General features: G+C 43.5%; 1 protein-coding gene across 5 annotated transcripts in view; it reads right to left on the bottom strand.

Annotated features, from left to right (window-relative positions):
• The window catches only part of LOC105807372 (cyclic AMP-responsive element-binding protein 5), a 381,115-nt gene that overhangs the window by 112,363 nt on the left and 245,348 nt on the right, over positions 1–23,404 (bottom strand). The window contains exon 1 of one of the 5 annotated variants that reach the window (XM_012640751.1): positions 10,181–10,398. The exons of the other annotated variants lie outside the window; for them this stretch is intronic. Coding sequence (XP_012496205.1) covers positions 10,181–10,227 — 47 coding nt within the window. The 5' untranslated portion in view covers positions 10,228–10,398. Of the gene's footprint in view, positions 1–10,180; positions 10,399–23,404 lie in introns of those variants that run through there. 5 annotated transcript variants of the gene reach the window in all.

The following is a 23,404-nucleotide window of genomic DNA, read 5'->3' as shown; positions in this document are numbered from 1 at the left end:
TCTGTGCTTTTGCACATGAAAAATGAGGCTGTAAAAATGTCAGCCTGCTTTTGTCAGGAATAGCTAGTAAAAAATAATTGGAGGGCATTTAATACATACGATGCACAGTGTTCATAAGATAATTAGTCCATGGATCCTTACTATGTTGCTCCTGAGTAATAACAGAGCTTATTAAACAGAGACGCTATAACAGAATTCGAGTTTCCAGGACCAGTCCCAGCAACTTGAAAACCTCAGTCCATGCCCTGCCTCCATAATATACAGCATTTCCCTACTGTGGCTGTTTTAACAATGAATATTTCCCTCCAGTCTGTTTGCTCTTAGTAGATTTTTTTTCCTTTTCCAAAGAGGTTGGCATTATAATGTCAGACAAATGACTAGAATAACTGTGCATTGCTCTAGATACCAATGAATAAAATATATCAAATACTGCACATCCCTAGAGTGTCTTATTCCACTCTACAATGAATAATACAAAATAGTCAAAAATGGTATAATTGACCCTGGATACTATGGGGTGGGGGGAGCCATGTATTTTTGAGTTGTGGTGTTATTTTCTGGTAATTGCCTGACTTGAAACTTTAGTTTGTCAATCAGACGGTTCCCTTAGCCATGTAAGTGTGTTTTTTCTGAGGGGCAGGGGGTATTAAAGACCTGAGAAAGTGGCTAAGCCCTGCAGGCCTTTTTTCTTGTCATATAGTTGTTGTCAAAAAGATTCACTATTATGTCTGGGGACGGGGGAACTCCGTGGCATTTTGCGTTCAGTAAAAATGCCTCAAACCATTTTTCGAACATTTTGAGGTTTGGCACAAACCTGAAATCCATCTTGCCAAGCACTTTCCCCCTTAATTCTTAAACCCATGTGTCTTTCAAGGGAAATTTAATCCGTATGTTTCTGATTCATTTACACTTAACTCATCAAAATGGTGTTTTGTAAGAGCCATTTGATGTTCAAGAAGTCTTCTGAGCTTCTCTTTTTATAAGACTGAAAAGCCTTTCTTTCTGAGAATGAGAAAATTGTATTTTACCAGCTGTAAGCCAAATGATTTGAACTGTGTTAAAAATCAGGAACCTGCTGAATTTCGGAGGCATGAAAACAGCAGACACAATGACATGAGTAAAAGTCCCCACATCTGCCTGCTCACACATCTGCCAGAGACCTTTCAAATCATTCTTTCCCTGAAGAAGACAATCCCGTGAGGCCTAAGAACAAACTATAAGGCTGAGGCAGAAAAGAACTATGGTCCTGTAGCAAAAATTCCCATTGATTCTGGAGCTTCCCATTGACATTCCCAGCTCAGAACCAAAAGAAATAAAACCTGTTGCGTTTCATTAGATGAATCTATTGCTAGGAAACAAAATAATCAATGAATGCCAGAACTAGAAGGGATTCGTGAAATCTATAGTCCAATAGTATTCGGATTTTGTTCCAAGGACCTCTGGGTGGGAGTGGGGGTGACTTAGGGGAGGAGATATGTTTCTCATACTGGGCTTCTGCACTAGAGGACTTTCAGCGAAGTACTCTGAGGGTGCACTCAGTTCGAAAACAAACACCTTAATTTTATATGAGGCCGCGGAGGTAGGGCGAAGGAATCTTGGAGTGGGGGCAGAGCTGGGAATACAACCCAGGTCTCCTGACCCCTGCCCAACATCCCAGTGACCTTTCCTCTATACCAGTGCTTTTGGACGTCTGGCTGCAATTCAGTAGGGGGGCAACGAATGAGAAATTAGTGAAATGAGTTTAATCTGATGTCATCAGTATTTTAGAAAAATGAACAGATATCTAACAAATAAGATAGCCAAGAAATGTTATACACAGTGAAAATTAAGTATTGTTTCATAAAAACTACATATATGTGTACATTTATATTATATATACCTAAATATAATATATATACACACATATTTGTGCTGGGCTATAATATAAAATTCACTTTTCACTGTTGCTCATATCAAAAAAGTTTCAAAACCACTTTACCATACAGAAAACCATGTTTTGTTCACTGCTAGTTCAGCCAATAGCAGTTTTACAATTTGCCTTTTTAAATATCACACAGCTGGAAACACCCAACATGATTGTTCCCACCTCCAGGAAGAAATTCTACAAAATGCTGGCCTGTTCCACTGAAGGTAGCTTCATACAGGGCTTGGGAGAAATGGATAAGAAAAAGAGGAGGCGGGAAGGAGGGGGGACAGACTAGCTGAGAAAAGAATGGGTCATATTCATTGTCCTATGATTTACAAACGACAAGAGTGATTTCTGACTTGCATTCAGTGCAACTGCACAGTTGAAGATTCAGACATATGAGCACAGAATAGTTCCAAATTGCATTTTCCAAGCACTTAACAATCATTAATTAGTTAGAAACATCCTTTCAAGGTTGGGAGGCACAATAGTTCATCTCTACACAACAGAGCTTTGGAGACTTCCAGCAAGCCGAAGAGTCCGGCACCTGGGTAATGACTGTGGGAAGATTAATTGGGTTAACTGGCTGTGAAGGATCTTGTGATACAGCATTATGAAAAATGCTGCTCTGTGGCACTGTCAGATGTCAGAGCAGGCCGGCGTCCTTTGTGCCTAACAGCTGAAAGCTGCCTCCATGGGAAGGATGCAAAGTCATTAAAACAACTACGAATTACCCTTTGCTCTCTTTTTTCAGAATCATAATGAAGTGACAAGTTTTCTGTGGTCACAAAGTGCTGGAATCTCTTTGGGATTAAAGTGCAAAGTGGGGCTGTTTGGGAATTGTGGTCTAAAACTGTTCCCTAGGTGGGGAGCAAGAGGGAGGAAGCAGCCCGTTTCGGAGCCCAGAGGTCACATCCTGCAGGTGGGTGGGTGCTGGTTCTGGGGTGGCTTCCAAGCTCTGTCCTCATCGGACATGCACTGGGGGTAGCCAGAGCTCACGCGGGGAGAGGGAGGAAAGAGGAGAGAGGTGGGAAGCAGAGGGCTTGACTCCATCCAGGACGGTTGCCCCCGGTGCATTTATGACCCAGGACTTCCTGGCCTAGGGACAACATGCTCCACTGCTAACTAGACACCAGGGGGCTTATGGCTGGAAGTAAAAAGTAAGCCATCCTGTCTGCCTCCCAACCTCCACTCCAGACCAGAGGGTGGAGTCTTTGCACAGCCAGTGGCCTGAATGACTCCCAGCTCCTCTGTCCCCCTGCACATCTAAGTCTCTCTTTTCACCCTCTCTTCCACACCACTCCCAGGAGCCAGAATTCAAAAGAGGACTGAGAAGCACTAGCTTGAGCAAAAAGGAGTCCCTGGCACCAGGAAGCCCAGTGGTCTGGCAGGGAAGAAATGTGCTCTTCACTGCCTTAGAGCTTGGTCTAGGCTTGGCCACCAAGTAGTTTTATGATATGGAATGACTCTCTTCACATTTTTGGGTGGCCTTGATTTCTGAATCTATAAGATGAGAGAGTTGGGCTGAATGATCTCTAAGTTTCCTACCTTATCAGTGCATTTAGAATGATAAGATTATTATTCTACTGCTAAGGAAGTTCCAGATGGTGAGAGCAAATCCAGATCGAATGACGTTCCCTGTGACCTGTACACTGGAGCTTCCTCTTTGCCCTTGGAGGAAGGAAATGGCAAAAGCAGCCATGTACTGAGCTAGGGCAAGACCTGAATTCAGAAAAATAATCTGGCTGTAGAGAGGCCACTGCTACTCCAGATCAGGGTGGATGCTGGTGAGAACAAAACAAAAGGCGAAAATGCAACACAAGAGCAATTTACATCTACATTTTTACTAAATGGGTTTATTATAATTGCTGTTATTATGATTAATTTCAGAGAAATTAAATGGGATCAGCCCTTTATTGCAAAGTGTTGCTGAGCTGACGGAAGTATTATGATACATAAGAAGGTCGAGAAGAGGCAGATGAAAAAGAAAAATTACTTTATGCCATCTAAAAAAAATCTACTACTCAACTAAAAAGGAGGGAAAAAAAAGACCTGGCTTTTCTTGATGCTGAAATAAACTACAGTAATTCAAAGTGAGGTCTTAAACCTCATTTTCTGACCAGCGAGGAAATGGTCATGTTACAGCCAGTGGTATGATTCCCTCTTCACTTCTCCACCTGCTCATCGCCTCACCTGCATTCTGTGACTCAGTTTACCTTTCTTGGAAGGAACTGTTAAATGACAATATTTCTCACATTATTGATACCCCAAATATATTCAGACTTCAAAAAAAAATCAATTAGTTCCATTATTAAATAATTAGCATTTACTGAACACTTACTATGCTAAGTGCATTACACTCTCATGAATTCCATTTCATTGATGAAGCAACTTAGCTTAGGGCACAATCAGATCAGGCCATATTGATTACTAGTAATTAGGCTCCCCCTCTTGCAAAACAGCTTGTTTTGCTGACCTTCCTTGAGCAGTGATATGGGCCCTACTGAGGGCAGAGGGGCAGAGCCAAGTGGGCAGACAGGTCCAAAAGGCTGCAAGAGGCGCCAGCTGGCCTTTTTGCCCAGTCAGTGCATGCATCCAGCCTAACGTGACTTCAATTCAAAATCTTTGATTTAAAAAATAAAAAGTTCATAGGCTCCTAAAACATAGTAGCTCACGGTAGGCATCCCAGCTTACACAATACAATCTCTGGGCCCTGTTTCCCCATTAAGATGAATGACTGAGCCTATGCATTAATAGATACCTTGGCATTCATTTGGAGCCATATTATTGCTTTTTCTAGGCTTTGCTTTTTTGGACACATCCAGTTTTATTTCAGTCATTCAGATGGAAAAGAAAAAAATATATAAGGTAAAATTTAATTTTGGGGTATCACTTGAAGAGAAAGGAAGGCTTTGTTGCTAGCTGGATGGGTCTTGGCTCTTGCATAACCACCATCCCACTCTCCATGATAATAACTATTGATTAATTCTTCTTGGGTGCAGTGTTGCCTCATCAATCATTAAATAAGCTCTCCTGCCAGTGTAGGTACAGGAAAGAAAGATGTATGGACTTGTTTTAAAGTGTTTGTGTATATGCAGCGGACTTCAGAGTGCTAAGTCAAGTCAATTTCAGTTTTCAAGAGTGTAAGTCATCAAGGAACTGCTCTTATTGTAACCCAAACTCATGAAATACATGCCTCAGAAAGCACCCAGTCTTACAGCATACATTGTAGTCAGGTCAGCAAAGTCGTTTAAAAATCATAAACTGAAATTTGGACCACAAAATGTTTACTGGCCTGGCCACGTTTATCAATGCCCCCCATTGTCCTTCTCTTCTTGGCTACTCTCCACGCCCCTGTGCTGCCACTGCCTGCTCAGGTTCTTGGACACACGTCTTCCTGCGGTCCAGTGCACAAGGAGTTCCCTTGGAAGGTCAGAATCCCACGAAAACCAAACGAAAAGGGAGCAGAATGGAGAAACCAGTGTTTTATGTCACAGCTTTTCTTTTTCTTTTTTTAAGTACAGTTCCAGATTTTCCCACCTTATGTTCTGCCAGGCACATGACAGAGCTCATCCTAAGTCTATGCTAGTTTCTGCCTCTTAATGTTGACATGGCCTGACCCATGCTCACTAAGTAAAATCCGAGACAAGGCTTTTATCTCATACCTAGAGACACCTTGGGGCCCTTTTCCAGCTTAGATTTGGGGATCCCAACATGGAACAATTCATGTGCCTCTTGGGCCCCACCAGTGTTGTATAATTCCATCAACTGCCGTCCTAACTCTTCCACTTGCCACCTTGGAGACCCTTTCTCTTCAGTCTCCAAAACACCACTTTTTACCACCAGAAAAGGTATGCAAGAGGGAGACAGCAAGTTTACAAGATAGCTCCCCTCAACTAAAGATGTGCGGTACACACATATGCTATTGCAAAGATAAACTTCTAGTTCTCACCACTGAATTCACTCACCCCCACTTCACTCCATTTCTCATTCACAAAGCTCCAGCTGAGCACTAATGGGCACTCAAGGGCCCTGTTCCCAGACCCTATGGTCTTGTATCCTTCCCTCCACCCAGGCCTCGGGAAATTGGGCATTTTAATCAGTAGTAGTCCTCACCTCAGTTTAATCAAAACGATCCTTTTACTTCTCCTTTCCTAGTACCTGATGAGAGCTCAGGCCTGCTCGTTTCCTGACTAGAAAGAAGGTGTTAGCAGAAGAGAGGCTGGGGAAGAAGAGGCCTGAGTGACACTGGGAATGAGAAGCCCAGTTAGAGTCAGGGAGGCCGCGCCTGCAGCTGTGACTGCTGCCAGGAGCATCCTGTGCTGCCATCCTCAATGACAGCAGCCCTAAGAGTTCTCCCGTCACCTCACTATATGCCAGCGGCCTCAGAACACTACCTCCGCCCCTTACGACAGCTGCACAAGTAAGTCTGGTTATCCTCATTTTACAGAGAAGATAGAAACCATAGCACAGAGAGGGGAAGCGGCTTACCAAAGTCACACAGCCAGTAAGTAGAAGCGTGACTTGAATCCAGGCCTTTTTGACCCCAAAGACCACACTCTTTTCAGGAGACCCCACACTCCTTCTCTGATCGATAGATGCCAGCCTCCCTGATGTCATGGCCTTCTTTCATGCCATAGATGTGTCCACCAAAGGAAACATGGGAGGGAGAAGAGGAAGAATGCAAGTTCAGCACTGACTATGGTGACATTCAGGCATGGTCGGTCGGCACTACTCTGCTCTGTGCCTGGCAGACAGAGGGAAGGGATTTGTGCCTCTTCTGCTGTGCTGTCTCTGCTGCGCTGTCGAAGCCATGCCTTCTCCTTCCCCTGCTCACATGCAAAGCATGGCCCCAGGGACCCCTTGTAGAAGGCAAAGCCGCCATTCAGGCCACGGCCCCAAGAAAATGTAAAACACAGATGACGTCAACCAGGATTGCCCAACTGGGTATTTGGCAACTTTCACAGACAGGCACAGGCATTAGGCCCCTTCCTTTACCAAGTCATGACTGTGATGGGAAGTTTGTCAGTGATGGTGAGCTAGACTGAAGGCTCCAGAGCTTGTATGCACTTTGGCAGATCTGACCCTCAATTTTCACATTGACAAAAACAACACACATACACTCCGAGGACAAGTACAACTGAGGAAGGCTGAATAAGATCAGTGGATTGTATCCATGTCTATATCCCGCTTGTGGTATCATATTGTAGTTTTGCAAGATGTTACCATTAGGGGTACCTGGGTAAAGGGTACATGGGATCTCTCCATATTATTTCTTACAAATGCATATAGATTTACAATGATCTGAATAAACATTTCAAATAAAAAACAACAATCAAAATACACCCCTTCCCCCCAAAAACAAAATAGTCACCGAACAGTGGAACTGATGATTTTTGCCCCGCTGGAGTATCCTGGGTAACTGTGAGGAACTGAGACCATGTAAGTGCGACCTGGTATTGCAGCTGGCACAGAGAGGGCACAGCCGGGCTTGTGCTCCGGGCCTTTCTCTGACAGTCACAGGCAGGGCAATTCTGATTATGGGTGAACAACTCGGAGCCAAGTCGACATAAATTGTAATGCTCCAAAAAAAGAAATCATGCCCTCTTTATTCCTGAAGAGTCCCAAGCGCACACTTGGCACTCACCAAACTATGCACAATGACTAATAATCTTCTCCACTGGTTTCGTTTCAGCTCTGGGTAATTTGTCCCCACAGATAGGCATAGCTACAGTCTTTCCCTATTGCAATTAAGTTGGGCCCCAAAATACATAAATACATGCTTTACGATAATGCTACCACTCCAGGTACATAAATATATACTTCATATTAAGGCTACTACCCTGGAATTTGGCTGAAGAATAGAAGTATTGTCTGGGAAAATTATCTAACAAGCACATACAGTTTTGCCTTTCAGGATCTTTGGAGTTTTCAAAATGTAGCCTTAAATCTCATTTAAAAACTTGAGTTTATGTTAAAATTATAGAAACATATTAAGTAGGCATGCCATCTTTTGGAGGAATTAAATTCATTACAAATACTGTTCTGCACCACATGTGCGACTGAAGCATGAGAGTCTAAACCTCCTGCCTTTTTAGCAGCGTTTTGTGGATCCGAAGGATGTGGGGGACCTTTTAGGGAAGTTTACTGGACAGGTCAATTCTCCCTCGTCTGCTCTGCCACTGTTTTTGACAGGCTCACCTAGGTAATTACATCTCGCTGAGGTCTCCTCACAGGTGGCATTTGAAAACTAAGAATTCCACCACGTACCACGTAAGCAATCTTCATGCCAAAAAGCAAAAGCAAAAACAAACAGACAAAAAACTTCAAAGTAGGGAAAGATATGCTCCTCTTCACCCTCCCCATTCATTTTTTTTTTAGGCACTAATTCATCTTGAATTTGAAATACACTTTTCTCTGAAAAGCTAGACCAAATACCCTTTAGCAAAATTTTGTATAGAACACAGACATAGACATAGAACTTTCGAGTGGAAAGGGACTTCTGAGATCATCTGAGATTGATTCCCCATGGCAGGGAGGAGCTTAGAGCCCACCTTGTCTTCCCCCTCACTTTCGAGTGAGCCCAGGTGGTTTAAGTGATTTGCACAAGGTCAAGCATCTGGATTAGCACTCAGGCCTTCCTACCACATCATGCTCTTTTCTCCAAAAATGACCCCTCAACCTGCCCCTTTCACTTCTGTCCAAAAAATAGGGAGGAGAGAAAAATCCATAAAGTCACGATTAATTATATCCAACACATGTGTTAAATAAATAAACATAAACACCTTTCTGGTACGTGCCCCAAGCCTCACTGTGCATCCAGCTTTCCGAGGATGGGGACAGAAGAAGCCCAAGAGAAGTTCTGGAATACACAGAGCATGGGGATGCTGGGCTTGTCCTCTCCTACAGGGCTTCGGTTTATAGTCATCCAATAATGCTGGACGGTTTCAGAAAGCACTCAACGCAGGCAGTGCATCGCAATCCTAAATCTACTTTATGAAACACGCAGAAATGTGGTAATAATTTTCAAAGCATAAAAGTCTCTCTCTCTGGATACACATTCAGAACACCATCATTTGCTCCTTTCTCTGTGTGTTTTAGTGTTAATTCCTTCCTCGCAACTATTAACCGTTTCTAAGACAACTCAATCACGAAGTTTTCATCACTCCTTAAACTACGGAAACATAGGATCTTAAAATCAATTCAAGAACATGAAAGTCTTAAAGATAGCACTGGAAGCATTGTTACGTAGAACAACAGAAAAGTTAAAATTCTCAAGCAAATGCACAACTGCTGTTACCTTAGTGGAAATCATTGGTGAAAGACTGTAACTACTTTTGAGGATCACATATGACTTTCAAAACCTACAATATATACGCTTAATAATACAGCGCGATCCTTAACTCTTCATACAACACACACACACAGTTTCCCAGTCATGTGCCATTCACTCAGAAAGCACCCCCACCCACACTCCCACCACCGCCTCAACCTTTCGGGAAAAGACAAACGTTTTGAGCCATTTAAAAAGAGAGAGGGAGAGAATCCTGGTGGAAAATAATACACAGCTGTGATAATATCATGTTATTTTAAAATACCATAATATAGTTTTACTTTTAATAATAAAAGATAAAAAAGGGGCGTCTGTGAATAATTAGAGATTGCAGTCTGAAGCCAGTTACAGTCACTGCAATTGATAATAAACTGAAAACCCCTTGAGAGCAGGTAAATGCTTTGCAACCCTGACCCCCTGGCTCTCACATTACTTAACTACCCTGCAGTTCTTGCATTACATCACCATTCAAGCGATTGGTTCCTGCATTTTAACTCTCTCCCTGTCTCCTCCGATTAGGAGCGACACCGCAGCTAAGAAACTTCGCCCGGGAGTTTGCTCTTTCTCGCTTCGCTTTTTATTTGTGGCCCTTTTGCTTCTGTTGCTTCGGTTTGCTCCGCTTTTTTTGTTTGTTTGCTTTTTTTTTTTTTTTTTGCGCCCAACCGGCCTCTGTTCAACTCATTCAGGTCTCTGTACTAGAACAAAAACTCTGACCGAAGTGAAAAGAAATGCCTCCTCGCGCAAGAAGAGCAGCAGCAGCGGAGGGGCTGGGGGAAGAGGAGAAGGAAGAAGAGGAGAAACAAAGACAGGCAGAAAGGGGAGAAGGGGGAGAAAGGGAAGAGGAGGAGGAGGAGGAGGAAGGCGAAGACTCGAGAGCAGAAGGCAGCAGGGGCAAAAAAGTCTATAAAATCAGGAAAAAGAAAATAAAATTAAAAACAAACCTCATGGACATCACTGAGGCTGAATTCCCTCCTGAGGTGCAGAACATGAGAGCTCTGGAATCAGTGTGTGTAGAATTGGAGCCAAAGCTTAACTAGCTTGAGTGAGTCATATCCTTCCCATTTGATTCCAGGCCAAGCGATGATGTAATGTGCTGGCCCTTCTCTTGCGCCCAGCTCTGGCTCTCTCCCTCCGGCTCGGCTCGATCGCTCTCTTTCTCCTGGGCTCGCCCTCCTCCCCCTTCTCCTTTTTAGCTCAGTGCTAGTGAAGTCACCATTTAAATCTGGCAGAACTGAAGCAAAAACTTCAATGTAACCAAAACAGCCCCAGGCCGAGTTCCAGGCTCAGGGAGTCTGCCTGGTGCAATTGCCCTTAGAAACCGGTAAACAGAAGGGGAAACAGTGCCGCCGGGGATGGCCCTACAGCTGCCATCGGAGAGCTCAGGGAGGGACAGGGACTTCTGCAGGCAGGGGTCCACTGGTTCTGATAACAAAACAAAATGCTGGTTTAAAAAAGTGTTTGGAGAACGGGAAATAATGCTGAGACACGTGTAGAGGTGGAGAAGCGGGGAGCGAGGGAGCAGGTTGGAAGGACTGAGTCTGAAAAACCAACACGGTGAGCAGCCCGGGCTTTAGTTCAGAACCAGGTGACAGGGTTTCCATTGCCCAGGGCCCTTTTTTCCTGGAGCTGGATGGGATTTTCTGTTGCCGAGTGCCAACCACCACCCCTCCAGAGAGTTCTCGCATCTGACCTCCCTGTCAGCAAGGGCAAAACCACTTCTGGTCCAAACACGCGCCCAGGGCTGTGAAATCACAGTCACTTCTCCGCTGGCCCCTGCTGGCCGCTCCTTTATGTGCTAAAGGAAAAGGACCCTGGCCGCAAAACACAAAGCTTGCCTTTCCGAGATTAGCACCCCGCTCTCAGGTGAACCGTCCAAAGAAGAGGAAATAAAAACATGTTCCTCCACAATATGAAAGATGGGCTACCCCTTCCTCAACCTGCTGGAGGGGTGTGCTGGTGCGGGAGGGGCTGTCTGTGAGTTTAAAGAGGATACAGGGAGAACAAACCCTGTACGTCTCTTTTTTAATTACAGAGTGAGGAAAAACAGCCCCGGGGGGCGGGGCAGTGGGTGGGGGCAGCCAAACATTATCCTTCACAAATGACAGCGAAGCCCTTGTAATTGCTGAATTCCCTTCACACCTCCCCACGCAGGACTCTACCTAGAACAGTCTAGACACTCAGCTGCTTTATTAGCAGGACTTTTTAACCCCATCTTCTCTCACTTTTCTATTTCCCCTCACCCTTCGTGTCTCCTTCAAAAAGAAAAAAGTAATTTTAAAAAATGGGAAGTTCACTAGGATTTTTTTTTAAATGCCACAAAAGCAGAAGCAAGGCATAGGGCTGCAATTTTTTTTTTCAAAAATGATCACAGCTTTTGCTACAATCGATTGCCCTTAATTGCTCTGTAGCCAGTGAATCAGGTAGGTGATACAAATATCTGTCTCTTTGCATGTTGCAAAGCAGAGAGGATCTTGACTTCTAAACTCTGTTTTTGGAGATGTCTCTTAGCTTATTAAAGATATCTGCTCCTGGAGGTCAGGGATGTTAATCTGCATCCACTGGAATTTAAATCACAGCTTTGGGGAGTATCACCGTACTCAGGGTGAAGAGTTAAAATGCCCAACGGGGGGGGGAAGAGCTTTCCCCAGCAGGCTGCCCTCTGGCATGACACCCTCAATTGATGCCACCCTGCCTCCCAGTGACACCTTTATCAAGGCAGGCAGCTCTGAATTAGAGGTGATCAGCCATAATTACAGCTGGCGCCACTGAAGCCCGTGGCCTGACAGCGGTAAATGTGGTTGTTATAAAGTTTGGTCCGCCATGTCAGAGGCCTGTATAACTCATTTACGTCTGACTCGCTGAGCAGCCATTGATTTTTCTTCTGCCGTGGGGAATAAATGAAACAAAATTTTCAATAGCTCCTGCAAGCCTTTACACTTCAAGATTTTGCATAAACTTTCTCCTTCTGAAATGAGCCATGGACCATCTTGGTTGCTATAAAGCTAAGGGCCTTCACTTTCCCTTCTCTGCCCTCCACGGAACTCCCCCAACCTTAGTTTTCCTATTCCAGTGTTTCCTTTATGGTAGGTGTATATCAAAATGGATATGTGGTGGAGTTTTCCAAATTTGCATCTTCCTGTAAATTCAATGGGAGAATGCTCTCCCTAGGATTTTTCTTAGACCACATCACAGGGGCTGGGTTAAGCCCTGAGATAACAGGCCCTAGGTGTTTTTCAGTGTCATAGGCAGAAGGCCCTATGCTGTAGGTAAAGATTATGTAATGGTAGCTTTCCTGTGCCTTGCTTGGTAAGAGGAGATGATAGCTTTGGCCAAAGCCAGGCACAGACCTCCAAGGAGACACCCCAGCACCACCGCTCCTGCCTGGAGGAGAAAGGGGCCAAGAGGTTCGAAGGTGGCATGTGTGCCTCTGATCAGGGAGTGATGTGCCTGGCTAGTGGGTCTGGTGCTTCTGGAAGCCAGACAAACTCCAAGGACCCAGAATGTCTGACTGCACCTCATGGTGATGATGATGCCATTAAGCCACCGATGTGCCAGAACACACTGACATCCCGATAAAACCTCTTTGGAGTGCCTGTCTGAGTCGAAATCAATTTCAGAGTTCAAGGGTCTGAATATTTACATTTGCACTTGTTGGCTGGAACGTAAGTATTCCCTCTGCCACTTCCAGATCAGGCTTTTCACGGGCTGCTAAGTGGCTCCCCACTCGAAAAGAAAACCCTGCTTTCTGATTTTCCTTCCATTTTAAAAACCATGTCTGAAAGAAGATGATATGCTTTTCCTGGAGGAAAATAAATTCAAACTTAAAAACTTAAATTTCCTTCTTTCTCTCTCTAATGAGAGAGAATACTCTGTTCCCAAAAGGAAATTCCCCTCCAACTCAAGGGCTTCCTTTTCACCCATTTGGCCTTCTTGTTGCCTCACACCACTCCCCATCCCCTGTCCCTCTATGTCCTAGCTGCTCCTCTGAAGAAGGGGGCTTTGTAGATAGAAGTTGTGAGATGCTGTAATTCCAGTGGGAGCCTTCTTAGAAGTAGCCCCCGGCCAATAGGCTAGGCCTCCAGATTAGCTGGCTCGCTCAGAAATGCTTACGACACCCTCCTTTGCGGAGCGTGTCATCCTTGGGGAGAGGGTGGTGGGTACTCGCAGATGTTTGGTGTAACTCACATACTCTCAGCTCCTGATGACATGTTCGGCTCCGAAGAAGTGGAAACCTCTGAGATTTGAGCTCAGAGTTCGGAATGCTTTTGGATTATCTCCAAAACAACCCAATAGAAAAGGCACGACTTGGATTGCAGGGACTGAAGGGCCCAATAGCTGACTAGAGGAGACTTTTTGTGTGCCTGGGTGAATTTCTGAGCTCAGACACACCATGGAAAACACAGCAAATATAAGAAACAATAACGATCCTTCCTAGAGAGAGCTGACTTTTAAGTCTGAATTTATTTTCCTCCAGGAAAAGCATATCATCTTCTTTCAGACATGGTTTTTAAAATTTAACCCATGACTCCTACAGTCCCAGTGGAGTTTGAGGGGCCAGATAATTTCAGAGTTAAATAAGCTGTAATGACTATCACATGTACCCAGCCATAAACCTAGTATTAAAAATTATTCAGAAAAAAAGTGGCATCTCTTCCTTTTTTAATTTACAATAACCATCCAGGTGGTTTTCTAAGGCCTCCTTTGCAAATTGCTTCCAGCGAACCTTCCGGTCACAGACCACTGCACACCCACATGGTGTCATTCAACATTCCCTTCGACTTGGGTGTCCTGTGTTTTCACAGTGGACAGAGGGTGAGGGGCTGTTTGGGTGACCTGGTGTAGCATGCATCCTAAACCCCGTGCAAGCACGATTAGCCGGCTCACATAGTTGGGCCTGCTAAAGTTAGCTCCACATGTTCCCAGGGAGAAGATGAGGGAGTGGTCTGTCCTTGGTATTGTACATACTGCAGCTCCTATACCCCAACCTGGCACCAAATACCCTCAGGCATCTCACTGGCCTTTCTTGTGTCCAAATCTATTTGCAATTCACTCATGTGGCAATGCTGAATATATCTAAGACAAAGGAATGAATCTCTAATATGGAGGCAGCAGGAAGCCTAAGGAATAGATACTACGAGGTTATGAGAGCCCTTTCATTAGCACTAAAATATTATCATCAACTCTGCCTATTCATAGTTGTTGGGTTTCTTTTTCCCCTAACTTCCACTTCATCCTTAAAATGTGGGTGTTAATGTATCACTCGAACCTACCACAAAGTCTGAAAGGCAGTTGACACTTAATGACTATTTGTTGAGTAAATGAATGACAGAATGAATGAATACACTTCTCAGCTCAGGCACTATGTTTTCCATGATCTCCATGATCTACCAGGTTGGAGTAGGACTGCCCATTTCTCTGTGCTCTCTTAGCACCCTGGACCAGATTCTATGCCAGCAATAAGCAAGTTATGGAAAATACCTGTTTTCATGCTTATCTCCCACTGTAGCCATGAGCTTCTTATGGGGCAGAGACTGTGCCTATTGATCTCCACACCCTTAGCACCTAGCACCTGGCCCACACATAGTAGGTCCTCAAGAAATGTGCCTGAGGCTGGGCACAGTGGCTCACACCTGTAATTCCAGCAACTCGGGTGGCCAAGGGAGGGAGGATCATTTGAGGCCAGCAGTTGGAGACCAGCTTGGTCAACATGGGATGACTTCATCTCTAGAAAAAGAATAAAGAAAAATTATCCAGGCATGGTAGCGAACACCTGTAGTCCCAGCTACTCAGCAGGCTAAGGCAGGAGGATCACTTGGGCTCAGGAGTTCGAGGCTGCAGTGAGCTATGACGGTGCTACTGCTCAGCCCGGGGGACAGAGCAAGATCCTGTCTCAAAAAAAAAAAAAAAAAAAAATTAAAATTAAAAAAAAAAAACCATAAAAAATGTCAGTGGACAAGAGGTCCAAACTTTTGTAGGTAGAAATTGATACAGGATCAGAACCAATGACATTGTCTGACTGCACTGAATTCGTGTTCTGGTGTTGAGTGGAGCCAAGACCAGGATGGCTCAGAGCAGTTGTGGTTGGGAGAGGTGGGAGAGATGAAGAGACAGAAAGAGGCCTCTCCCGCAGGCTCTGTGGGGAACCTTGTTAAAGAAGGTAACCTAGCAAATTCCCACTTTCCCCTTAGACCAAGGGTGGTGACTGGGCCAGTCCAAGTTGAAGCAAGTGAGGCATGTGGGGTGCAGAATTTAAGGAGGCTGTGACTCTCAGAGGGAGGTCGGCCACGTCCAACCCTGAGATGAGCTCCCCCTAAAGTGCTGGGTCACAGGGGTCTCATTTGTCCCCCCAGTCCAGGCCCTCGTGGGCGATGACTTACTACTCTCTGTGTCTTCATAAGCACTGGTAGGATTAGTAGCATAATATCGGGTGAAGCTCTGGGCCTACCTGGCCAGGTAGGGGCATGGAAGATGATGCCTGCAACACACTGGACTCTTCCTTGGAGTGTCACCTTTGATCAATCTTTCCTTCTTCTCAATTCCATGTCTTTTAGTATTCCATTCTATTTTTCCCTTTTTCCCCACTATATTTGTTGTTTGTGTGAAACATCAAGATGACAGCTTCTATATCCTGTCTGTCAGAATTTATGGAAAGTAATATTTTTTCTTTTGTATTTTAAGACATACATGTGCCATGATCATTAGCCACCATGAGCTGAGATTTGAACTAAAAGTCGGCTGATACCAAAGTCAGGGATGTGACCACAACATCTCACCTCGCTGTTTTGTACCCATGCACTAACACCTTTTACGATCCAGGTGTTCCTCGTGACCTGGATTAATACATGTGCCCAGAAGCAAGCAGTGTTCCTGGTCCTGGCAATCAGCATGGGAAATGTGGGAAGAAGAAGGTCTATGAGCTTCACGATTCTGATCAGAGAGATTTTCCAAGGGACGAGGATTGGAGTAGAGGCATAAAATCAAAAAGTAGGAAATACAGAGGGTCGCTTCCCTTCCTTGGGCCTCACACCACTCACCTGGCCTTTGCTACCTCCCCTTTACACCTTGGTCCCATCTGGGGCCACACTCTGAACCAACCCTGCTAAGTCAACACCCACAGCTCTGCCTCGGCGGCCGTGGGTTTCCGAGGTTCCGTCTGTCTCCGTGGGTCTGCCCATTTCACGTGGGGGAAAATGTGCACCTGCCGGAACCCGACCGTCACTTTTTATCTGGAAAAGCAGTTCACTGGGACTTTTATAATCAGTGAAAAATGCTGTCCCTTTGCACATTATAAATTCAAAACACTACAGTGTCTTCTTTCTAGATGTTCCTTTCTCAACCCCTGCAAATACTTTGCAATTGCACAGAAAGGCCTTCTGAAAAGGATTACTTACTTTTCTGAATCATATCCCTGAAAATATACTCTGCTGGCTGTTTGCATTATTAAATGTGTTTAAATGAAAAAAAAAAAGCTACAAAAGTAAGAATGAATTTGAAGAGGTTTTGAAGGTATTAGAAATAAAAAGGCAGGCTTAAACAAGGGAATTGTGTTTGTGGTTTCATTGCTTTTCACAAAGATTCCAGCTGTAGGGCTTGGTGTGTATTTAATAACTGACCTTCCCTTACACCGAGCAGAGAAGTTCACCAGCACTGATTTATTAAGAGGGTTTCTGCAAGGAGAATTAGCCCTCCAACACTTTTGCCTGGAGGGGATGAGAAGAAGTTTTTTCCTTTTTTTTTTAAACCCCAAACATGAAGCTCTTGGGCCTTCTAAATGAAATTATCTATGTTTTTATTAACTGGGCCCCTGAGTTAAAAACTTGGTTTTGATAAGGGAGAATAAATGAAAGAGAAAACTGCTGACATAATATTTTGGTTTCCAAACCCACTTCCACATTCTACTGTCCCTCTCAGGCCCGTACATGACTGTGGTTTCTGTGCTTACACCAGAATCCCAGATAGAAAGGTGCAGTTAATCCTGCCCAATGCTGAAATTTGCCTCTAACCTTTAAGAAAATGATCATAGTGACTGTTTCAAATGCATTGATGTAAGTTTCTTTCTTTCTAGAAGTGTAGTAGTATATGATTTATAAATAACTTAGTCTGGTCTTCTCCATCCCTATAAGAGGAAAAGTAGATATTATGATGTCCAAGGGGTTCTTTAGATTTGGGAGTAAAAGATGCCAAATTTCACATTCTTCACAAACTTGAGAATTTCTCCTTCATTAACAGAAATGAGAAGGAAAGTGAGATTCAAGCACTGTCTGGGCCAATCCCAGTGCCCAATTCCTTTCTTTTAACACCAAACTGGAAAGCATGTTTTTAAGCTGGTATCGGAACATCCCTTTCTCTCTTTGAGACTCTAATGAAGACTGTGACTCCTCCTTTTAATCATGGACCCCAGATTAAAACCCCCAAGAGAAAAAGCATAACCCTCTTTGTATTAAACTTCAATCTATGCTCTTTTATAGGTAAAGAAAAGCAGATACATAGAAACGAATTTCTCTTCTACAATATTTATTCTAAAAAAAAAAAAAAAAGTTTCTCAATGCCTTGAAAGCTGACCCAGGGCCTGGCACTCTAACCATCAGACACAGGCCGTTTTCTAACTCGGTGGTTCTCAGAGGTGTGCCTAAGAATCTCAGGGGAACAGATTAAAATGTAGATTTCTAGGTATTACCTTAGAGATTGTGTAGGTTGAGATGGAGCCCAAGAATATGTATTTTTAAGCAAAACTCCTCAGACATTTTGATGCTAGTGATCCACAGACCACACTTCAAGAAAGACTGATTCTAGGCAGTCATCCTATAGCCATAGGGATTTTATAAATAAATAAATTAAATTGAAGAAGTAAATGAAAATAAATATAAATACATGTGTATTTTCTTGGTGTTCGTGCTCTAAAGGAGCTGTGCTTTCCTTTAACCACTTATTTTTTAAGGTAAAAAGTATAGCGTGATCTGTCCTAAAATGATCAAGCCTTTAAAAATTGGCTATAGTGAGTGGCTTTTTCAAAACAGGATGCCTACAATGGATGGAAAGAAAACATACGTGTTCACAGTAACAACACCCATCTGAACAGTCTATGGAACTGTGGTCTCCAGGACCCCTGATAAGATTAGGGTTTCCTGACCTGTGGCTAGTTTTGCAAGACATTTGTCTTCTCTGTTTACTATCAAGGTTTCCAGATGTTTATTTTGCAATATTCCTAGTCTCCTAAGGTGACAACCACAGGGAGAATGCACTGGGGAGGGGGAAGGAATATTAGCGGTAACCGAAGGGTCTATTGTAGGGTACTAGTCCACAACTCTGGCATAACTTGGTTATTTTCTTGAACTTTAGTTCAACATCCACAGTGGCCTTGGCTCTGGATACTAATGAATGCCACAGAGTTCTGCACTGGGTTTCTTTCTCTGGAGTTCTTTATCCATCACACTTCCCAAAAGATGTTAAGAACATTTTCAAAAGTCTTTAATTTTTAACCTTATGAAGTGCTGTAGTACTTGAGAGGAGAAAGTGCCCGTCTATCCACAGACTCAAAAACAAGCGTGAGCGATGGAGGAGAATGAGGATCACGACCTGTGAGTCATCAAGGGCTGTATCTATTGCTAAGCGGGAATTAAGTGTCTGAATTACAATGACACACCTTATAGAATTTGTTTGACCAACTCTTTGTCATATTAATAATGTCACAGTACCACGGAAGCAGCTATTGAAACAGACATCCCACACACAAGCCCAGGGAATATACAAAATGAAAAAACTTGGTAGGTGCTGAATGTCTGGAGAAATAATAATAATGATAATGCATTAATCCATGTGTAGATACAGGGGAAGAGGCAACAGTCAGTGAACATGAAAAATAATGATGGTTGTGACAAAAGCAAAGAGGCCTCCTATGCAGCTCTTTGGTCACTTACTCGCTTCTAGCCTAGGGCCACCAAGCCTCTCTCATTGTGACAGCTATTCCAGTTTTTACATCCCCTTACTCAGAGAAGCTTTGTGTTGACAGAAGAGGAGAGCGTCTAAGATTTGGAGAATGAAAAGATATCGATTATCATAATATTAATGACACAAGTCTCTGAATGGAATCATTTGAAGGCAATAATCCTCTTTAAAGTTCTGGGTACTTTCAGAAATAAATAATCTATAACTGCCAGTAAATTGCCTTTTCCATTTGGTGGGAAAATGTTCCTGGTGTTGACTTCTTATGGGCAAACCCAGAGTCTTCCTCGTCTCAAATCTGTGTTGCCGTTGTGCACATGAGCATATGTGTGCCTTTATCACAAACTGAAATTGTATCCACGGTGCACAGTTGCCCAGCGTAGCACCATTTTGCAAGGTTAGGTGGTTGTGAGCCTAGAAGGCCCTATAACTCAGTCTGAGGCAGTTCTGTCTTAATTTGTCAAAGTTTCTGTTATTTTAACACAGGCTATTTGGTGTTACCTGATATCTCTTGGCCCAGCCAAAACTCAGCAAAATTGAGATCCTTTTGCTTCTCTCTCATCTCCCCTTTCCTTCTCTCTACATTGCCTTTTGTTCTTACTGATTTCAAGTCATCTCACAAAAGACTTAAACTGATCAAGGCAAATTTTTCCCACTGTATATGCTGAGAACTCAAGGAAACCCAAAGTCCTAAGTTCTTATGATGGTCTTTGAGACACCAGGGCAGAAGATGATGGGGAAAGCAATTTGGTACAAGGATGCTGCTAAGTCCTTGTTTCAGAGACACAAAAGAAAACAAAACAAATATGATCTCAGACCTCAGGGAGCCAGCATTCCAATGGGTAGAAAGAGATAATAAGCAAGCAAACAAGCAAATAAATAATTTTGGATAGAGAAAATTGCTACAAAGAAAATAAAACACGGTGATGAGATGGAGTGTTGGATGTGGCGAAGTGTTTTAGATAAGAGTGTTCAGGAAAGTCCTCTCCAAAGAAATGACATTTTACCCGAGATTTGACCAATGAGAGGGAGCCACGTTTGGATCTGGGGAAGAGTGTGCCCAGAGGACAACCTGCATAAAAAGGCGGGAAGGAAATTGCTGTGCTCCACACATGGAACCAAAGAAGGCTGTGGAGGGAAGGAGAGGGAGGAGGTAAAGAGATAACCTGGGAGAGGCAGGGGGAATCTTGCAAGTCACACCATAAACAGCCTCTGTTTTATTTTAATTGCTGAGAGAAGCCATTGGAAAGTCTAAGGAAGGGACTAGCATAATCCAATTCTTATTTTAAGAAAATTATATTAACTGCTATATGGTGGACAACAGATTGTCAGAAGGAAAGAATTCAAGTTTAGGGAACAGTTCAGAGATTTTGCAATAGTCTGGATGAGCAGTGACGGAGGCTGGTACCAGAAGGTGGGCGAGAAGAGGACAGAGCCAGCAGCACTATGGAGCTAGGAAAAGGCAGACTCCAGGATGACTCTGCATCTTTGACCTGATCGAGTGGGTAAATGCTGTTGCTATTAACTGTGATGACGAAGACTGGGATTACATATGACTTTGGAGGGTCAGGAGTTCTGCTCTGGACATGGTATTAATACATTTGAGATGCTATTAGGCATGTACAGATGCAGGAATCAGGAGGGCAGAGGGGTAGGAACACCCAAGCTCAGCAGGGAGGTCAAGGCTGAAGACATCCAGTGGGAATCAATTCCGATTGACTGTTTTTAAAGCCATAGAGTGGGTGAGTCTCAGAACTGAGTCACGCAGGATACTCTTACAGTGAGAGCCGGACAGGGAAGGATTAGCCATGAGATGGGCCAAAGACCAGGAAGGGCGACAGGAGAGGGTCCTGGAAGTCAGTGTAAGTACAGCAGTCACTGCAGATCAACTGGAAGTACGAATTTGTTAGAAATCACCTACTCAGTGGCTGCTGTGGCTGTGTTCTGCCTGGGAGAAAGATCAAAAGGCAACTCATTCTCAGCTGAGTGAGAAAATAGCTCTCCTTCCTCCCACCTTCTTGCAAACACTCCACCCTTTTCTCCCACCCTGGTGAAAACATCCAGAAAGAAACTCTGGTAATGCAGAAAATCTGAAGATCTTATTTGCAAGCAACAAAAGACAAGGAGCTTTAAAAACATTCTAACTCAGGCCAAATGCCTTTAAGTACCCTTCTGCCTGGGCATCTTTCTCTCTTACAGTCAATGTTCTTGCGGGCCCAAATAAATTTACGTACTTTTCATTAGCAAGAGATAAATTTCATGTCAACAAGGGCTCTGCTTTATTCATTACTACTTTTGAGACTTGACAAAAATGATAAAATTAAAATTACCCATGGGTATTAGATGTAGACCTTCTTTTGTTTACTTTTCATTAGCAAGAGATAAACTTCATGTCAACAAGGGCTCTGCTTTATTCATTATTACTTTTGAGACTTGACAAAAATGATAAAATTAAAATTACCCATGGGTATTAGATGTAGACCTTCTTTTGTTTCTAAGGTTAGAGAGTAAAATTAAAAAGAAAATCATAAAGCAGGTTTTAAAACAATAAACTTTATTAATGTATGTGAATTTAATGCTTCTATGACATATCTCACTTTGAGATGGTCCCAGGGTGGTTTGGGAACCTGGGCTGCCCAGTAGGTTCTAAGAGCTGCTTTCCAGCAGACAACAGGAGTAGATGTTTTCTAGATTTTTCTCCATCTGTGAAAACAGGTACCCTGGGACAGGTTTAAAATGGGGAGGTCGTTTTGGAATGCGTGATGATAGCCATTGTATTAGACCCAGGAGGCCCTGAGTGAAAAACAAATGGAGAGACTTGAGGAATTCACCACCCCAAATTTCAGATGTCAAATAACAAACTTTGAAATTTAAAAGCTAAATTGTGGGTGCTTATGAAAATCCCTATCTTGTTCTGGATAAATCCAAATTTTTCTAAACCGTAGTGGCATGGGGTCTAAATAAATCTGTCCCTCCTCTGAAGATGGCCTGTGTTGACTTAGGACAACAGAGGTAAGGTAGAGGGTGGGTGGTTTCTGGGGTTCAGGAGGCCAAGATAATCCAAGAGGCCAAATGCTACAATGGTTATTTCAAGTTTAGAGGGAAAGAACAGAAAAATGACTCCAAATCTTCAAAATACTTTGTTAACACAATCTCATAGAGTGGTAGAGCATGAAGATTTTAAAGTCGGAATTCCTTCATTTTGCTGGTACTGAATTACTGGGAAGTTAAGAGACTTACTCAAAATCACCCCAGAACCCCTTATGCCTATTTCAGAGCTCTTTCTGTTACACCGCTGGGAGGCCTGGTATCTCTGGATTGTGGGGGAGCGTCTCACTGGGTGATTTCCCCGAATTCATTCTTGGCTTTGGGCTCTTGGGAGTAGAAGCCGTGAACCTGCACGATCTGTGAGCTGTGGGGCCGGACCCAGGGCATTTCCCGTTAACCGGGTCAAGACAGCCAGTCTCTGTCAATCAGAGTTTGTCAGAGCCTATTTCATAGTACATTATTAAATGCCCTGATGTTTTTGTAACCAAATAAATGCATTATGAACAGGACATTTTTTCTGCAGTTCTCTACAACATCCTGGATCTGTTCTTAGAAGCAGATAAAAACGGACTCTGGCCACAGTCATACCAATTTATATGTGTTACAAAGCAATCCGTTACCTTGTTTAATTCTCTTGCTCAAGGAGAAAGCTGAGGTCAGAAAGGTGTAATGACTTGGTTAAGAACACAGAGTTAGTAACTAGATCTCCGGTCTTTTGATATCTAGTCCAGTGTTTTTTTCCAGAATTGGTCTCCTTGTCTGGTGTCTTGAATGTGTGTTATTTTATTTTGGGAAGTGATTTTTATTTATTTTATTATTATTAATGTTATCATTTGAGACAGGGTCTCCCTCTGTCGCCCCAGACAGAGTGCAGTGGCATCATTGCAGCTCAGTGCAACCTCAAACTCCTGGGCTCGAGCAATCCTCCTGCCTCAGCCTACTGAGTAGTTGGGACTATAGGCACACACCATCATGCCCAGCCAATTTTTTCTATTTTTAGTAGAGACAGGGTCTCGCTCTTGCTCAGGCTGGTCTCAAACTTCTGAGCTTAAGCAATCCTCCCGCCTTGCCCTACCAGGGTGCTGGGATTACAGGCGGGAGCCACCGCACCTGGCCTGATTTTTGTATTTGGTTGGCTAAGGTGATTACAACTTTTCTTTGTACTCATTGTGATA

Source organism: Propithecus coquereli, unplaced genomic scaffold (genome assembly GCF_000956105.1).
Source record: "Propithecus coquereli isolate 6110/MARCELLA unplaced genomic scaffold, Pcoq_1.0 Scaffold156, whole genome shotgun sequence".
In the NCBI taxonomy this organism is placed as follows: Eukaryota; Metazoa; Chordata; class Mammalia; order Primates; family Indriidae; genus Propithecus; species Propithecus coquereli.
Note: the sequence above shows the minus strand (reverse complement) of the source record. Positions and strands in the feature narration are given on the sequence as shown.